This window comes from Lactuca serriola, chromosome 5, assembly GCF_051521515.1.
Source record: "Lactuca serriola cultivar US96UC23 chromosome 5, Lser_US96UC23_V15, whole genome shotgun sequence".
NCBI classification, from domain to species: Eukaryota; Viridiplantae; Streptophyta; class Magnoliopsida; order Asterales; family Asteraceae; genus Lactuca; species Lactuca serriola.
In genome coordinates this window covers 277,266,052-277,284,865 of record NC_136412.1, presented here as the reverse complement: position 1 = coordinate 277,284,865, position 18,814 = coordinate 277,266,052, and the positions used below count along the sequence as shown (strand labels likewise).

General features: G+C 33.7%; 1 protein-coding gene across 1 annotated transcript; it reads left to right on the top strand.

Moving 5' to 3' along the window:
• Positions 1-15,466: 15,466 nt before the first annotated feature.
• LOC145054396 (uncharacterized) lies at positions 15,467-17,824 on the top strand. Its single transcript, XM_079002564.1, has 9 exons — positions 15,467-15,650; positions 15,841-16,026; positions 16,306-16,385; positions 16,471-16,530; positions 16,629-16,913; positions 17,006-17,068; positions 17,191-17,259; positions 17,427-17,472; positions 17,559-17,824. The coding sequence occupies exons 1-9, from the start codon at positions 15,641-15,643 to the stop codon at positions 17,627-17,629; spliced, it is 870 nt and encodes a 289-aa protein (XP_078858690.1). The 5' UTR covers positions 15,467-15,640; the 3' UTR covers positions 17,630-17,824.
• The last annotated feature ends 990 nt before the right edge of the window (positions 17,825-18,814 follow it).

Below are 18,814 nucleotides of genomic sequence, written 5' to 3'. Positions count from 1 at the left end.
AACCCTCGTCTGACACTGAAGTTCTCGTCTGTGTTTAGGAGTCAATGGATTGCTAAAGAGCTTACAGATTAAGAACCCACTTTGGAGAGTCGCATAATTGGCCACAAATTTTTATGTCCAAATAATTTACCACCGTGGGTTTTCTTATATTGTTGAAGTGTGGTGGTTAAAACACTGAAGTTGTTGGACGTACTGTAACACCCATGATTTTGAAAATCGGACCAAACCGGCCAATTCAACCAGAAATCAGTCAGGTTACTGGTTTTTTAAGGCCCAAAAACCATTTAAAACGAACTGGTAAAAAGCATTGGTCCAACCAAAAATCAACATAGAACCGGTTTGGTTAAATCATAAAAATCGGACCTTTTAGTAAAAAAAAAACAAATCTTTTAGCCTAAATTGCAAAAATGGTCCCTGTGGTTGACAAATTTCTGCAGTTTTGGTCCAGAATGAAATGTTGGTGCACCATTGGTCCAATTTTAGATACCTTGTGTGGTTTTGGTCTCTATGGTTGTATTTTCTTGTGTTTTGGTCCACATCTCACCTAAAATGACTAATATGCCCCTCGAATAATTATATTTTAATTTCTCTTATTTATTTTCTTATTCTTATAATAAAATGAAAAACAAAAACAAAATAAACCCACTACTTACTCACTCACTCACTCTCTCTCTCTCTCTCTCTCACTCTCTATTCTCTTTCTTCTATGTGTCATGCTCCCAACCGGAACCTCCACCACCAAAACAAAATCAAACCCACAACACCACCACCATACCTTCTGCAATACTAGCTTCATCGGCATGACTTCATCAGACCACCCTTTTATGATGGAGGACATTTTCCGGTTCCTACATCTCTGAGACTTCCATCTCATATGCCTTCAAGATGGTGCTGCCCCAAACGAACTTAAATCCCCAAATCAAATCCAAAAACTGAAGTCCCCATTTCAAATTCTCCTCTAAAGTCGAATCTGAAAATCGTTTCCAATCTTGTTTTAGGAACCAAAATTAAAAGTTGGTAGTGGTGTAGAGAACGAGAGGAGAAAGAGGGAGGGGGTTCAGTGGATTTTAGAGGTCTTGAAGCTCGGTGGAGTTTGTTTGGTTGTGGCAGTCGGCTAGTGGTGGGTAAAGAAAAGGTCTTGATGTCTTTGTTGACCCAGTTCATCACTCCTTCCCCAATGTACGAATAGATCGGTGGTGTGTGAAGGTTTCTGGCGGTATCGATGTTGGCGAATGGTGGGGGTTGGTGTTTGCTCATCGTCACAGGGGTAAAGACGGGGTGACAACGGTGGTTCTTGGGAGGTTGATGCCACCTCTGGTGGGGCTATTGTTATTTGAGAAAAGAAAGCAAGGGAGAGAGGGTGGCCGTTTGTGGTGGTTGACGGCGATGGGGGGTCACCGGTGGGTGGCAGCCCTTGGCTATCCCTGTTTCTTTCTTCGTTTCTTTCACCGGTGTGTGTGCTTTTGAGGGGGAATAAATAAATAAAATATAAATTAAATTAATTAAAGTATTTCAACAATTAAAAAAATTAAAATATAAATTATAAGAGCATAATCGTCTTTTTAAGTGTGTAGGGACCAAAAATCATAAAAAGATCCAAAATTGGACCAATGGTGCACCAATGTATCGTTTTGAACCAAAACTGCAGAAATTTGCCAACCACAAGGACCATTTTTGCAATTTTGTCAATCTTTTAATAAAAGACTTCAGTGGGGACCACATTTTTAAATTGTCAGACTTAGCACATGAATTCTTCTTTCTTTTCCTCGTTACTACCTATTACTTTTTACCTTTTCTATTATGTTCTAACAAAATCTAAACAAACATAGGTGTATATATAAATAAATAGAAGTTAAAATACTTAATATTATGTGAATGTTTAGGAATATATATATATATATATATATATATATATATATATATATATATATATATATATAGGTTCAAATGAGAACCAAAAAAGATTAAGAACCATATGAACCACTTATTTTGCAAGAAAACTTTCCAAACTCTCTCAAACTCTCCCAACAACACTTTCATCTTTTATTATATTAGTTTTACACACTACACAAACTTTATCTTCTCTCTCATCTCAAACTTGAAGAGCATATAAACATTGCCACCAGTTGCCACCAGCCACCAACCCCTGCTGTCGCCGCCTCCGACCACCGACGAACCACCGCCATCAGATCCATAAGCTCCGGTTCTCTCCAGATCTACAATTTCAGCTTCAGATCTACAATTTTTAGCTTTAGATCTATAATTTTCATTTTCAGATCTACAACTTTCATCTTTAGATCTACAATTTTCATGTTCAAATGTACGACTTTCTTCTTCAAAACTACAATTTTTGTCTTCAGATCTTCCATTTTCTCCTCCAGATTTATGAGCTCTGGCGAACGCTGATAACCACCACCTTCTATGACAACCCAAAGTTTATTCCGTTATATTACCCCGTTTCCGTTGACGGAATATTCCATTTTATAAAAGTGCCGTTAATAAGACTCGTTTTATTTGACTGTCCGTTAACTTTTGGACTGATTAAATAAATTTGAGACTTTTATAATGACTTTATTAGGGTTGAAACAAATTAGAAACTCCCTCAATTTTTCCCTTGAAAAATTTTAGTTTCAACCAAGTCAAAATACGACCACTAAATCGGGTGCGACCAAAAGCCCCGTTTAACGGCAGTATCGGGTAGATTTCCACTGAGCCTCAACTCAAACCCCTATATAAGGGTGAGTGGAGTCCATTTGAGACTTTTTCACTCTCTCTCCTCTCTCTCTAACCTCTCTCCTCAATCCAAGATCTAGGTCCAAAAATCACATTTTTCAAGCTTCAAATCACTAAGGTAACTTCCCTAACTCATAGATTAGCATCTTAGACCTTCAAATTCGTGGTTAAACAATCATTTGGGACCATTTTCATGTGTTTACGGCCTTGGAACATGCTTGGTCCGTAAACACACATATAAGGGGTTTTTGAGCTGTTAAACCCTTCCAATCGATCTTTGGAGCTTAGATATGGCTATATGACTTAATGTACTGGACTTAGAACACCTTGAAACGAGTTTTTGGAGATTAAACATGAGTTTACTGCCCAAGAATATTCTTGGTCCGTAAACTCACCTTCATGAGGAGTAAACTCATATTTGAGTGTTTAAAAGCCACTTAAACACACCAATAGCCTTGGATTAAATTCTAGAATCAACCACCAACAAGTTAGGGACCTTAAAATCGATTAAAACAACTCCATAAGGATTTCACGGCCGTAAACCCCTCATGAATGGGTTCCTGGGCCGTAAACTCCTATAAAGGGGTTAAATGGTGCCCTAAACTCACCTATTGAATTGTAAAAATGAGTAGAACCATTTATGATTAACCTATGGCCTTCAAAACACATAATGAATGTGTGGATGAGAGTTTACGGCCGTAAACTCATAGTTTACTACCGTAAACTCATCAAATGGTCCAAATGTTTGAATTAGTCCCTTTCTAATGCCCTAGAACAAAACCTAGCATCATCCCTCAATTGGTAAAAGGCCATTTAGCACTCAAGAACCTCATCCATGAGTTTACGGCCGTAAACTAATGGGTATGAGGTGTTTAGGGCCGAAATATCTCCTAAGAGTTTACTCTTGAAGAGTAAACTCCTTAACCAAGCCATACACACCCTTAAATGTTACCCGGGACACCCCTAGCACTTAATCAAAGTGTTTTTCGCACTTTAGGATGCGTATACTTGTTTAATTAGTATTACATGTAATAATTGTATGTAAACATATGTTATCATATGTTAATAGGTCACTAAGTGTGTGCAAGTCTTTACTTGACACCGAGCACCCAACCGACACCTTCGTCGGATCCACTTACATCAGGTGAGTTCATACCCCTGAATTAACCTTTTTAAATGTTTTTACATGTTTTATGGGGGGGGGGGGGGGAATACAAGTTAAACATGCCAGTTATCATATCAATCACATGTGATTGATAACCCGCATGCACAAGGATTTATTACATTGTTAACTGTTTTACCGAGTTCGATACTGTAAATGGTTTTCTAAAATGTCTTTACTTGTCAAATCTTTACTTATATTGTTTTATCAAAGTTATGACCAAAACGTGTTTATGAAAGGTTTTAAAAAGACTTATAAAGGTTTTCAAACTGATTTTACAAAAGAATACCAAGTCATGATTTTCTTACGTATAAAGGTTATCCAAAGTTTTCATCAAAGTTTTCTTCCATGTTTTAATACTCCTCCTTGGTTAGATACTACTGCTTCGTTATACTTTTACTTAGTTAATGCTCCCACTTAGCTAAATGCTATTACTTTATTGACGCTTCTACTTCGAGATACGCTTATGCTTGTTTACGCTTTTACTTTGTGATACGCTTCTACTTCGTGATACGCTTATACTTGTTAAACACTTCTACTTCGGGAAATACAACTACTTCATAAACGCTTCTACTTTATTACCACTTCTACTTCACGAACTGCTTCTACTTTATTAATGCTACTACTTCGTAAACGCTTATACTTTATTGATATTCCTACTTCGAGAACGCTTCTACTTCGTGAAACACTTCTACTTTGTTAACACTTCTACTTCGTTAAATGCTTCCACGTCGTTAAAAACATGCCTATACTTGTATGGTTATATAAATAATGTTTAAAGGACTTAGGAAGGCTAGTCGCCCTATTTCCTTTTCCTCGTTGGGATGTGGTCTGGTGGGATCGGATATCCGTCCGAAGGTCGTTTAATCATTTATTATATATCATATATACATGTATAGACATGAAGGTTTACATCGGTCGGTTCAGTTATGAGTCTCTACTACTAGTCCAACACTTTCATCAGAATTCACTGTTTGGGATACATCTTCAGGACACGGCCTTCTCCGTTGTCTAGTTGGTAACCAAAGTCTCTTGTAGTGAGAGCGGACATTGTGTGTATAGATCTATACGGGATTGACACCCCCGCACCCTGACTGCTAGCTACAGTCCATGGCCTACCAAGCCAAGGGGTGACAAATGTCATATTTACACAGACGCTTGCAGGGCGTCAAGTACTCTAGTGTCGGTTAGTATGGTTACGAGTATCTCCATGTTACCTTATAATTCATGGTCTTAAGGTAACGATATTTAACACTATATGCTGGAAACACACTCTTAGAATTACACTGTTTTAGACCGTGCTAGCTGTATCTTTCATTTGATAATGTCTAGGGTCTGTATTCACTATTTTAGACCGTGCTAGCTGTATCTTTCAATTGATACTGTCTAGGGTCTGTATTCACTGTTTTAGACCGTGCTAGCTGTATCTTTCATTTGATACTGTGTAGGGTCTGTATTCACTGTTTTAGACCGTGCTAGCTGTATCTTTCATTTGATACTGTCTAAGGTCTGTATTCACTGTTTTAGACCTTACTAGCTGTATCTTTCATTTGATACTGTCTAGGGTCTGTATTCACTGTTTTAGACCTTACTAGCTGTATCTTTCATTTGATACCGTTTGGGGTCTGTGTCTCCTTTTGTTAGACTGAGCCAGGCGTGTCGTTCAGTCGATACTCTCCTGGAGTCTATGATTCCTTTTGCCTTAGTCAGCAGTCTTCACTGCTGAGGCATATGTTATTTTCCCTAATATTCTCCTACTTTCTTTAAAATCAAATCCCGTATTTTGATAATGATTGTGTTAAGGGAAAAATTACTTTTTACAACATAACTCTATCCAGTCTTGGTAGAAGACTGCTCTTAATTAGAAAATATAGGATTTTCTGGAAAGGACCCTAATACACTGTAGACTCTAAAACTACTACATTTATAAAGTTATTTGAATAAAAGGACACTAAATACTTATGAACTCACCAGCATTTGTAAAAATGCTGATACTCGCTTTTCAAATAACTTGTATTCTCAGGTCAGCAATAGACAGGTACATCCCCGGAGCTTTTGATGAAGACAGCTTAGTACCAAGCTGCACCTACATTATTACTTGTATTACTTTGATGATGTTTTGTAATGTAAACCATGTAAAACTATTACTATTAATGCAATGGTTGTTGTACTTTGATTACTATACTACATATGTTGTGATACTTGATATGACGTCATCCACCCAAGAACGTTTCCGCCGTTCTGGTTTTGGGGTGTGACACCTTCGTCAATCACTGTCTTCGCCAACGAAAACACGTATCTGACAAGATCTGATGAAAATACTTCCATATCCATCGTTGATCGCCATCTGGTCTAAGATCTGGAGTCATGAAATAGTTCAGCTTCACTTTCCCTCTCTAAAACCTAAAACATCTTAGTCCTGGTGCGATTTGGTCAAAGCTGATACCACCATCATCACTGTCAACTTTGTTTCCACCATCGCAACCACTACTGATGTCACACCACAACCTTCTACTGTCAACATCATGTTCAGATCTAGTCAGATCTGGTGTGTATGGTTCAATTTTTCTAGATCTGGTTTATTTTGTGCTATTTCATGCATATATCTGAAACTATAATAATGGTACCGGTAGCTGATGGTGGTTCCACCACCTTAGATACGTTCCAACACCGTTACCTTCTCCATCTCTTTTTCTCTGACCTCCAGTGAAACACATCAGGTATGTCGATTTTTATTTTTATTTTTTCCTTCTGTTAAACTATGAATTTAATGTTTTAGTATCTCATTTATTGTTTATTTATGTTAATCATAGTCTTTTATGTTGTTAAGTTGTGGATCTATCTTTTTTTTCTTATTTGTTATAACATAAGCATCAAATTTTTATTCATAGTTTATGTTTGATGGTTGTTATACTGTGAATTAAAACTTAAAACATGTATTATTATGTTAATGTTATCTCGAATAATGTGAATTTATTTTTCTAAGCTGTGAATTATGATTTTTAATGTTTCAACTACTGTTCAGTTATGTTAAAGTTCGTTTTAACTGTGAATGAGTGAATTGATATGGTTTTAAGTAGTGAATACCATGAAAGAAAGTCCTAAACTATTTTTTTGTTTGTTTTTTCTGTTAAAGTGTGAATTTGATGTATTAATCTCTCATTTGTCATATGATTTTGTTAATCTTAGTTTTAACTCTTATTAAGCTGTGAATGTATATTTTTTTTGAATTAAACTTTGAATTTATTATACTAGTTTGCGAATTTTGTATATTAAATTGTGTATTAATTGTAATAAGTGTTTTAAGTTGATAATATGGATGTGAATACTACTTTTTGTGTATTAAAATGTGAATTTAGTGTACTAAGTTGTGATTTTTGTGTTTTAAACTGTGAATTGATTGCATTAAGCTTTGAATTTTCTTTTTGAACTACGCATTGACTGCATTAAGCTGTGAATTTTCTGTTTGAAATATAAATTGACTAGATTAAGCTGTGAATTATGCGTATGAAAGTATGAAGTTATTTGTATTAAGCTATGAATTTTGTGTATAAACTTTGAATTGACTACATAAAGAGTGTTAAGTTGAAAATATGGTTGTGGATGAATACTTTTTTTGTATTAAACTTTGAACTTTGTGTACTAAACTGTGATTTTTGTGTTTTAAAGTATGAACTGACTGTATTAAACTGTGAATTTTCTTTTTATACTATGAATTGACTATATTAAACTGTAAATTTTGTGTATTAAATTATGAATTGATTGTATTAAGTTGTGAATGAGTTGACATTAAGCTGTAACTATTTTATAATTTTTTGGTTGCTTTTGAAATAATGTAAATTTTATTCACAACTTAATATATTAAATTCACAATTTAAAATATGAATGATGTATGTATAATTTTTTTTTTTGTTAATTTTCTTCTGAATATATATTTATTTTTTGTGTTGTATAAGTATTTAAGAATATATTAGTTTTAATAATAGTTTTGCATTAAATTAAAAATGAGTTAAATAAATAGTTTTATTAGATTGTGAATGTACCATTTAAGTTATTAATGCATGACTTTATTTACAGATCTGATTTAGAAGAAAATGATAGTTGTGATACTGGTACAGGTGGTTGGTGGTAGCGTATGGTGGTGGTATTAGTAGAGTTTGAATTTTTGATTTCTTTAAGTTTGTGAATTATTGTAAAATGATTTGTATTAAGTTGTGAATGTTGTGACTTAAACTATAAATGAACTGTATAAACTTGTAATTTATATAAGTTTTGTGTTCAAATATGAGAGCATATAAGAATGAAAATATTATACCACAAAATTACAATTTTGCCTTTTTTGTATCAAAAAGAGAAAAAAAAGATTTTCACATGTTTAATAAGAATATCATGTAAAATTTACTAACTAATGGGGGGTTCTTAGAGTTCTTAATCTTTTGTGGTTCTCATTTGAACCACTCCATATATATATATATATATATATATATATATATATATATATATATATATATATATATATATATATATATGATGTCATCTGGTTTTTCCGATTTTTGGGACCGGTCGGACCACTTGAACCATCGACCGGTAGGTCGGTCGGTTCAATGACCGGTTCGGTTTTCAAAACATTGGTAACACCCTATTTCGGGAGGTTTCTTAATTCAAGGTTTGTGAGCCGTAATTCGATCGAGTAAATGCTTTAGACTTTGAGGAAGTAAAGTTTATACCTTATTTATTGGTTATGAGACTTAAGCCCTTGATTTGTGTGTTGGAACCAAAGGGTAAAATGGGAAAAGTTATATGTCAGGCTTCTTGCATGGATTATGGTTTTAGTTTGACATGTGTTAAGCCAAAAGTAACTAGATAAGAATGCGGGGCTCGTCAATATCAACATCCTACACATAAGGACAAGTATTACAGTACAAAGTATAGTGATAAAACTCACATTGCAGTCTAGAAGATAATAGTAGTGATCACATATCTTATAACCAGCTCTACAGGTCACCTATACAACAAAAGATGATCAATCCTCAAACTACATCCCAAAACCCTAAGTTTGACCTAAAGTCAAACTTGGTCAAAAAGTCAACGGCCTGGTCAAAGTCATCACTCTAAAAGTCATCCAGTCGGTCGCCACGTCGTGACCACCCATTGATCATGTCGTGGCATAACGGAGACAAAATAATCGTGGATCAATCTCTCGTCACGTCGTGACGACCCAGAGTGTCACATTGTGACAACGCTCTGGACAGACTCAAGCCTTAAGTGCTTAATCCTTTCATCCATGCAACCAAACCTTCCAAAAGGCCTTCTCTATCACAAAATACCATAAAAATCTTAGCTTTTAGGACATGCATGTCCAATGCATGTGTAAAATCCAAAAATCATAGGTAAAAATTTCATTTTTAATTTAACCCAAACCAACAAATATTCATGTCCAGACATCCAAAAACATAGCATAGTAAAATAGTCATAAGATGTCAGGCCCTTCCATTTTGAACTAGAAGTACCTGAAACCATTAGGGGTGTTCGTTTGGATGGATCAGTTCGATCTGATCCAATTAAGTAAATCCAAATTGATTTCGGTTTTCAAAATATGGATCCGAATTGTCCAAACTAAATTTAAATCTGATCCGATCCAATCCAATTACAATTTGGTTGGATCGATTTTTATAATTCGGTTTTCAAAAGGCATAATATTTTAAAACGATATATAATTATAATATTATCCAATTTTTAGAGAAGAAGCAAAAACAAATTATTTAGGTGTAATTTATATTTGTAAACAACTACTAAGAACTGCTAAGATCATATATTATGATTTAATATTTAATAGATAAAACACTTTTGAGAGAAAATGCATATTAATTTTTTTTATTAGGTGAAACCTTTTGAACTTTTTGAAAAAAAAAATAATTTATAAAATTAATAAATAATTATATATATATATATATATATATATATTAAAAATAAATAAATAATAAATTGTTATTTAGTTATTTTGGACTCTTCGGTTCTTATTTTATAAACAAAAACTAATCCGAAATCCAAAAAAATAATTGGGTTTTGGTGAAATCTAATCCAAAAATCCGAATATTTGAACCAAATAGTCCAATTGGATAATTCGGTTTTATCCAAATAGTGAATAGCCCTAGGAACCATTAACATAAAACTGTAAGCACAAAGCTTAGTGAGATTCTCCAAAATACCCCATACCATAAATACATAACAGTCAAAACATAGTTGGGTCTATTTCACCCCCCTTTGGTTTCCTTCAACCGGTATTGGGTCTATTTCACCCTTACAGCTAAGCATATAATCATATCAGCAATAGTCACAAAGACAGCAAGCACATACAGGCATAACAGTAAGTGTCACAAAGACAATCATCTTACACACATAATCCAGTGGGTCGGCATTGGTGCCTTCAACCCACAAGTACCGTGAAGAGACTGACCTCGATCTGCTGATAAACAAATAACACTTGGGTTGTTAAACCGGAAAGTCCTCGCACTAAATCACAAATAATAAAGTCCTCACACTAGTTTTCATCCAATTCTCTCAAACCAAGACTCTAATACTAACTTGTAACATCCCAAAAATCAAATCAATTTCAAATTTTCAAAAAAAAAAAAACCATTAACCATAAAGTGTTTACAAAAACATTGTTTCAAAAGTATAATCAACATCAGAGTATCCCAAGATATATTGTCATAAAAACAGGAAGATGTGCATGATCATGCCTTTACTTTCCCATGATCCTCTGAAGTACCTGAAACAATAAACTGAAAATCGTAAGCCAAATCTTAATGAGTTCCCCCAAAGTACCACCACACAACATAACAACAATAGCATGAAAAAAATGAACCTTCAGCCCGACTGGATCGCCTCGTAAGGCCTACCACTTATCTGGACCTCTCTACGAGCCTTTGGCCTGACTGGATCGCCTCACAGGGCCTACAACCTATCTAGACCACCCCCGATATCTTGGCCTTCAGCACAAAGCAGGACCGCCTCAACCAAACCACAATATGTTGACATATGCAACAAATAACATAAGCACATATCCAACAAATACATGTAATCATACAAATCTACTAACATATCATATAACTAGCATAACATCATCCTAAATACCAGGATACATAACCTAGTGGGTCGGAATTAGTACATTTGACCCACCAATACAATGAGGAAAACTCACATCTCAGTTCGAACAATAGCTGAATAAATCTATGCTCTGAATATCTGCTCTACCTATCACCTATTAATTAAATCATTGTCAAACTTAACATATAATCAAAATACCCATAGGTCAAGATTGGCCAAACCCTGGTCAAAGTCAAAAGTCAAAAAGTCTACCGAGTCAACTCAACCGAATACGTTGGGCATACTCAGCCAGTTCGCAGGGCGTACTTGGGCATTGACCAAAAGTAGGGGTTTGATTGCATACGTGTAACGTACCACTTGGTACTCCTAGCATACACGTCTATCTCATTTTCCAACTCAATAAGAGCTTAATGGTTAAGTTCTTGTGTCCAAACTACATATCTAGGTCCCAAAAGTTGTCCTTAACCTTGAAGTTTCCAACTTTAGAGTCTTGCGTGACCATTAAGTGCTAAATACCAAAAACCCTAACCTCTCAACCCATTAAGACATCTAAACCCATGCATGGAAGGGAAATAATGACTAAGACCACATTTTATGCTTCTAAACACTTTAAAACATTTGAAAGGACAACTTCAATGGGTTGAAGTAAATCATACTCAAAATACCAAACTAATGGGACCAAAAGAACCCAAACTTCATGACTAAACAAGATCTAATCAACACTTAACCAAGTTCATAGCCTTTTACCTCCAAATGATGCCAAATGCTGATGTAATTTTGTATCCGAAGTGTCCCACTCCTCTAAGATGATCTTCTTTTCTTCCTTCCTCCTTCAAGGACACCAAAAATACACTCAAATGCTCTCAAATGGTTTAGGGCTTGCAAAAGGGTCAAAATGAGGTTGGAGGCTGATGGAAGGGACGAGACTTAGGACTTAAGGATGTTTAAATAGGGTCCAAACCCTAAAATTAAGGTTTGAGGTTCTGGCACGTACGCCCAATGTACGTGAGCCCCGCCCAAAGTTTACAAAAATGCCACTATGGGTCATTTTGCAATACTTCTCATACATAAGGGCTAAAATGCAAATAATATTCGTACTTAGGGTTAAAATTAGAAATACCTCATCATCAGGATGTTACATATTGGTTTCTAAGTCATGTTTAAGCATCTAATATATCCTCGATAGTTTTCTTTATATATGAGTTATATATATATATATATATATATATATATATATATATATATATATAACTAAAAATGTTTGTATTCACAAAGTTTATACAAATCAGGTTTGTTAGATCTACTTAACAATGCTCCTTCATCAGCTAAAGCATGAAAGTCAAGTTGGTGAAATAGGGGCTTGTTGATATAAGTAGATGTATTTGATTGAAATTTAGTATTTGGATATTGGAACAATAAAAACAACATATATTGTAATAAGTTGAGATATTTGATACAAGTCTTTCTTTAAATAGTTGTTTATATTAACATGTTTAATCTTTGAATAACTAGGTTATTCTAAATGTCCATAGTCGTTCATAGTTGTGGGAGCATCTATGATGTAGTACTAATATCATTCTCATGGAGATGAGAATAGGAAGAGTTGCTACCAACTTCGTAGGTACTTGATTTGAAGAATAAGTATTAGATCTGACTCACATCAAAATCACTTTATGGATCTTAGTCATGAGTGATGTTTTGATTAAGGTTGTATCTTTGTATTCTCAGACTTGAGATACATATTTGGGACTTGAAGTGTAGGAATTGTTGTGCTTTGACATGGTTTAATGGTGTTACGTCAAAGGCAGTCATAAGTGCCATTGTTAGGTGTGACATGAACTACATTGATGTGCGTATGTAGTCAAGATGGGATTTGTTCATCTTATTCGTTGAGAGTTAGACATCCAAGGCCTTACTAAAAATTGAACAGTGAATGAGATTGATGGCGATCCATATCTCATGTTCGACATGATGTCCAATACAAAGGAATAATTGATACCACACCTTTAGTAACAATTGTAGCTTAGAGGTCCTGGAATTGGCTATTGATGAGATGACACCTTTCATATGTTGTTAGGGGCAGTAGCCCGTTGCTAAACGTCAGCTACTATTTATGTCATTCAGTAATGAATATTGTGCAAGTGGGAGATTGTTGAATCTATATGCCCAAAAATCATTATTGAGTGACATTGCTAATAATATATGATCCTATAGAGTTACACCTTTATCAAGTTGACACATTTTGTATGTTTATTATTAATATGATCATTAATAAATAATATAAATTCTTGTAATTTAATTAGGGAATAATTATTGTTTTGTGAAAATAATAATTATAAGAGAGTATAACTAATTATTATTTCATATGGTATGAATTAATAAGTCATGCACAACCTTTTGGACTAGTTGAATTTTTTTGTCTTTTACCTAAAGACAAAGTTAATATTTTATAAACTTTGAGTTTATAAAAGTTAAGGAATTCTTCCTCTTTTGAGAGGTATGGCCGAGATCATAAAGAAAACATGGATGTTGCTTGTCAACCTCCATGCTTTGTCTCCCGATGCTTCTAAAGGCTTTAAATATGTTAGCATTATTCACCTTACCTTAGATACGGAAAGCATATCAGACTGTAGAATGGGCTTCCTACAATCGGGGGCGAGTCACCTTCATGCGGGGCTAGAGTATTTTAATGTAAAGTCCTTACCTTGCATGACATATAAAAGGAGACTCTTTGCATGAAAAACTAGCTAAATTTTTGGTCTCTTTTCTTATACTCTTTCTCTCCAAAACTATGGGTTTTATGGCTCAATAACACTCTCCCTTTTGAAGCTTGTTGTTGGTGTTTAAAGCCTTACTTTGTGTATTCATTTAGTGTTTAATTGCTCAAGCACTTAAGGCTTAAAGAACAAAGTATTACAAGAAGGAACTAACATTCCAAGTGCCTTATTCTTGATGGTGGATACACATAGAGAAATAATTTTATTTGATTTTTGCTATCTTTATCAATACCCCAAAACCAAGTGGGTTCAAAGACTTCAAAGGTTGTCATTCTAGAAACTTTTAGTTGTTTTTATTTCATTCTAACCTCTATAAATGGATTATTGATGGTTTGCTTTTGTTATAAACTAAAAATAAACTTGTTATTTTTAACGTTTCCGTTGACCGTTTTTTTTATGAAAAACTAACATATATTTTGTATCAAAACCCATCACAAAAAATGGAGATTAGGGTTTTTGGAAGGTGAAGGGGGCTGAGGGTGGGCAAATCATAGCCCTCACTTCCCTTAAATATAAGACAGCCCCCGAAATTAGGTTTTTGGCTTGCAAGGCTATCACGTTGTGGCTCACATGTGGTCACGTCATGACAACCCAGATAGGATGCGCGTTCATCGGGCACGGTCACGACATGACACACAAGTGCTCACGTTGTGACCAAGGCTAAATCCTTAAAAGTTAATTGATAACTTCAACAAAAATGTTTACCTGAAAATGAGTGTTACAAATAAATCATGCACTATTATCAACAAGAGTCTGTTGCCTAACAACAAGGCGATCCATGTTATTTTCCATTGTGGAGCATACCGAACCACTTAATCTCAAAGGCCGCAAGACATGCATACAATTTTAGAAAACGACAAAAGAATGATATGCAAATTTTATGGTTTTATGTTCTACATAAAGAGGTTTGATGATAATGGTAGGTGGGGTATTAGATGTATCACTAAGAGAATCTGAAAACGCACATAAAACATTTATTTATTTAAAATACGAGTATTCCGTAATCAAAGTGTCTGAATTCGTAGTCAAAATGTCTGAATTCGTGATCAAATATGTCAATCCATGATAATGGTGATATTTAGAGAATTTAAAAATTGAATTTTTTTTCCTACTTTGTTGCTACACAAACATGACTTCTCGACCTTCAAATTCAGAGTGTGATTTGTTTATGAATAATATTGTTACATAAAACACAACGAAAAAAATTCACCTAAAACGAACTTCGTATGAAAGAGTTATGAAGACTCAAAGTTAATATTTTTCACCGATGAACCTACTTTGGATCTAAAAAAAATGATTTTCTAAACAATGAAAAAATCAGCATAAACAATTTTTATACGAAAAAATTATGAAGGTTCAAAGTTTGAAAAAAAAAAAACTAAGTTTTCACAACGCGGCTTACGAATATCTATGTAGATTTTTGCGAATGATATAGATTTATGCATATGTGATTTACCAAAATTATATGACTATTTTAAACATTTTCTATTTTTGGCTATTTTAAGAACAACTTAAAAAAACTATCAATAATCATTTTCTCAAAAAATAATTTCCAGTAATATCCATTCCCATATTAATCATTTTAGATTTTAGATGAACAACTTTTAAAAGTAGGGTATTGGTCAAAAGTCAAAACAACACCATTATAGTATTGTACGGTTGTCACCAGCCCAAAACCAGATGGTTGGGCCTCGAACGTAACGGAAGAAGATTACAGATTACTGCACATACAGTCCAACCACTTCCACCTGTTATAATCTCGTCTTCTTCCTCCCTTCTTCTTTCAACTTCATCTTCACAACCCCACTTTGAATTCGATCACAACTGCACTGCAGCTCCCATAACCTCACCGGCTTCCATGGCTGCCTGTAAGTCCCCCTCTTTATGCTATGGCGTTCACGTTTCAACCCTAAATCGATTGTGCATTTTCACACAAAGTCATGTGTTGGCATTTTGAGTTATTTTCTATGGTTCTATGTTCATAATTGGATTGATTATAAGGCGTGCATTCTGATGTAGCTCGAGATTTTGATCGTGCATTTGAATTTTTGTCACCAGGTAGCTTTGGGGCTTCAAGTTTGAGAATTTATAAGGGTCCTGCTATTATCGAATCAACTAATTCACAAAAGAATTCACATGTTGTAAGGCTCTCAAATTCGCCCAAGTTTGATGGTTTAGTGTTATCACAACGTTCAACCAAGGCATCCAATCGGTGCCTATGTTTGCCTACCAAGAACGCCCAATGTAAGAAATTTCGCTTGTATCGTTTCTTTATATATAATTGCTCTAAAGTTACAAATTCCCTAGGGTTTAATTGATTTAAATCATACAAAAACTGATATTTTCACCAAATTGTACATTAATAAGATCGATCTTTGACATTCATGATCCACAAAGCTTCTCAAAACATGCACACTTTAGAATACCATAATAGATAGTCAATTATATACAATAAGATAAGTTCATTGATAGAATTCTGTTTCAAACTCAAAATCCATATTCAAAAATCATAAAATATTACAGCTGATACAGACTTGGAAGCTTGTTCAAAGGTGGAAAAATCATCCGAATCAACAAGTCAACTCACTCCAAATGCTTCACATGTAAGTAATTCATAAATACATATATGCAACCTTTTAACATGTACACAATTCATTCATCCATTTATCTTTTACACAATATTTACAGGTGGAGTCTCTTCTAACACAAATCTGTGATACAACCTCAATTGCAGAGTTTGAACTGAAAGTAAGTAGTAACAAATTTTGTAACAATAAACAACCCTTTTTATCTATGTATCAACTTGAAATTCTTATATTCTTTTTGTTGTTGATGACTATTATCAGCTTGGTGGATTCCGGTTATATGTACTGAGGGATTTGACCGGAAAAAGTTTGATTCCTCCACCACCACCTCCGGTCAACGGTGTAACTGTGGAGTCAACTGAACAAAATGGGTCAGCATCATCATCATCATCATCAAAATCATCATCATCATCATCATCATCATCATCATCATCATCATCATCAACCTCTCTAGCCATTACTAAAGCTGCACCTAGTTCTGGTGGGATTCAGAGCTTTCTTGATACAGCTGCAGATGATGGATTGGTTATAATTCAGTCTCCCAGGGTGAGTAAAACAATATATATTTTTATAATTTATAACGGGTAAGTCTTTTTTTTTTTTTATAAAATTTGAAACTTGATTAAAAAAAAAAATAGGTTGGGTACTTCAAAAGATCACGCACCATTAAGGGGAAGCAAGCACCTCCATCATGCAAAGAGGTAATATACTTTTGTGTGTTTCTTCACCCATAAAATAATCATATTTTATTTGAGAATTTTTAAAGTTTTAAATATCATTTGTTGTATTTAATTTAATAATATTTGCGTCATTATTCTAACAGAAGCAAATTGTAAAGGAAGGGCAAGTTATTTGTTATGTTGAGCAGCTTGGTGGAGAGCTTCCTATTGAGGTTTATATATTTTCTTTCTCAATTTATTATCTCATCTTTATAATATTTATTGGCAATTATTTCTTTTTTGGACTGAATGAATGGTTTGACCATGAAAAAATGACCATTTTACCCTTCTGTTTAGAAGTGACATTGAATAGTAATTGCCTGACTCTTTTTTTTTTCAGTCTGATGTTGGTGGAGAAGTTATTAAGATACTTCGTGATGATGGTGGTATGTATACTTTATTATTATTAAATACAACTAATATTAGTTATTGTATATTTTAATTTTATAAATATATTATTTTTTATGAACAGAACCCGTGGGATATGGTGATGCTTTGATTGCAATCCTTCCTTCATTTCCTGGAATCAAGAAGCTTCAGTAGTTGTAATGTCAGTAGTTCTGTTTTTTCTTCATTTGTTGAGATTGGATGATTGAAGTACTCATACATGCATATAATTAAATCCATCAAAAGCAAGAGAATCTTTGAACTATCATTTTTAGGAAGATTTTTTTTTTAAATATATATTTATGGCCTGTATGACTGAGCTCACATCTAATAAAGGTGTAAATTGAGACCTTTTTTGGAGTTTCATTTTCAAATTTCAAGATTTTGCATAGTCTCACAGTCAATATGAGAAGGTAAATGGTAAATGACAGTGTCCTATAGCTACCAAACATGTCATCACCTATATGGCTATATCTATATAAATTACTATATTTTTAACTTTTAAGTGTTGTGGATAAATTATGTTTAAAAAATATTAGAGAAAATAACACATGGGAAACTTAAACTTGGAATAAAAATATAAATGAGGGAAAAGTTGTAAAATTGTAGGTTGTAGTTTTTATCAAGTAAAAAGGAGATAAGAATTTAATTTTGAATGTGCGTTGTGGAAATTATTATGTGACATTGAATAGTTATAATCTAACTGTAATAACAATGTAAGAATGTGGTGGTGTTTATTTATTTATTTATTTATTTTAAATAAATATTTCAAACCCATTGATCTCCGACAATTCGAACGGGTCACACCAAACAACCTCAAGCTAATGATGTTTCGCAGATGGAACTTACAATTAAAGTATCTCCAATGTGGACTTATTTTAGAGCTTTTTTATTGATCCATCACTTATTTTCATTTAATACCATTGGAGTTGATTGCTTTTTGTGTATTTATATTGACTACTCAATATATAATGAGTGGTCAATATAGTATAAAGCTTTAAGCATCTAACATCTTCTATTTTTAACATATTTTATTTTTACCCTCTTAATTATATTGTAGTTTTAAATGTTTTTCATTTATTTAACTATTTAATTATTTCTATCATAGTTTTTAATTTTGTTAAATGTTTATATACTAATTTTTAGTGATAATCTTAATTTAAAATATTTCCTATTCAATTATAATATGTTTAAAGACTATTAATTAAATAAGGAAGTTGTATGAACATTTTAGATATATAAGGATCAAAGTTAAATTTATAAAAAAAGCTATGGAAAAAGCTTAACCATTGGAGAACCCATTTAATTAGAGGTCAAAAGTATTAGATTAATGATGTGGCA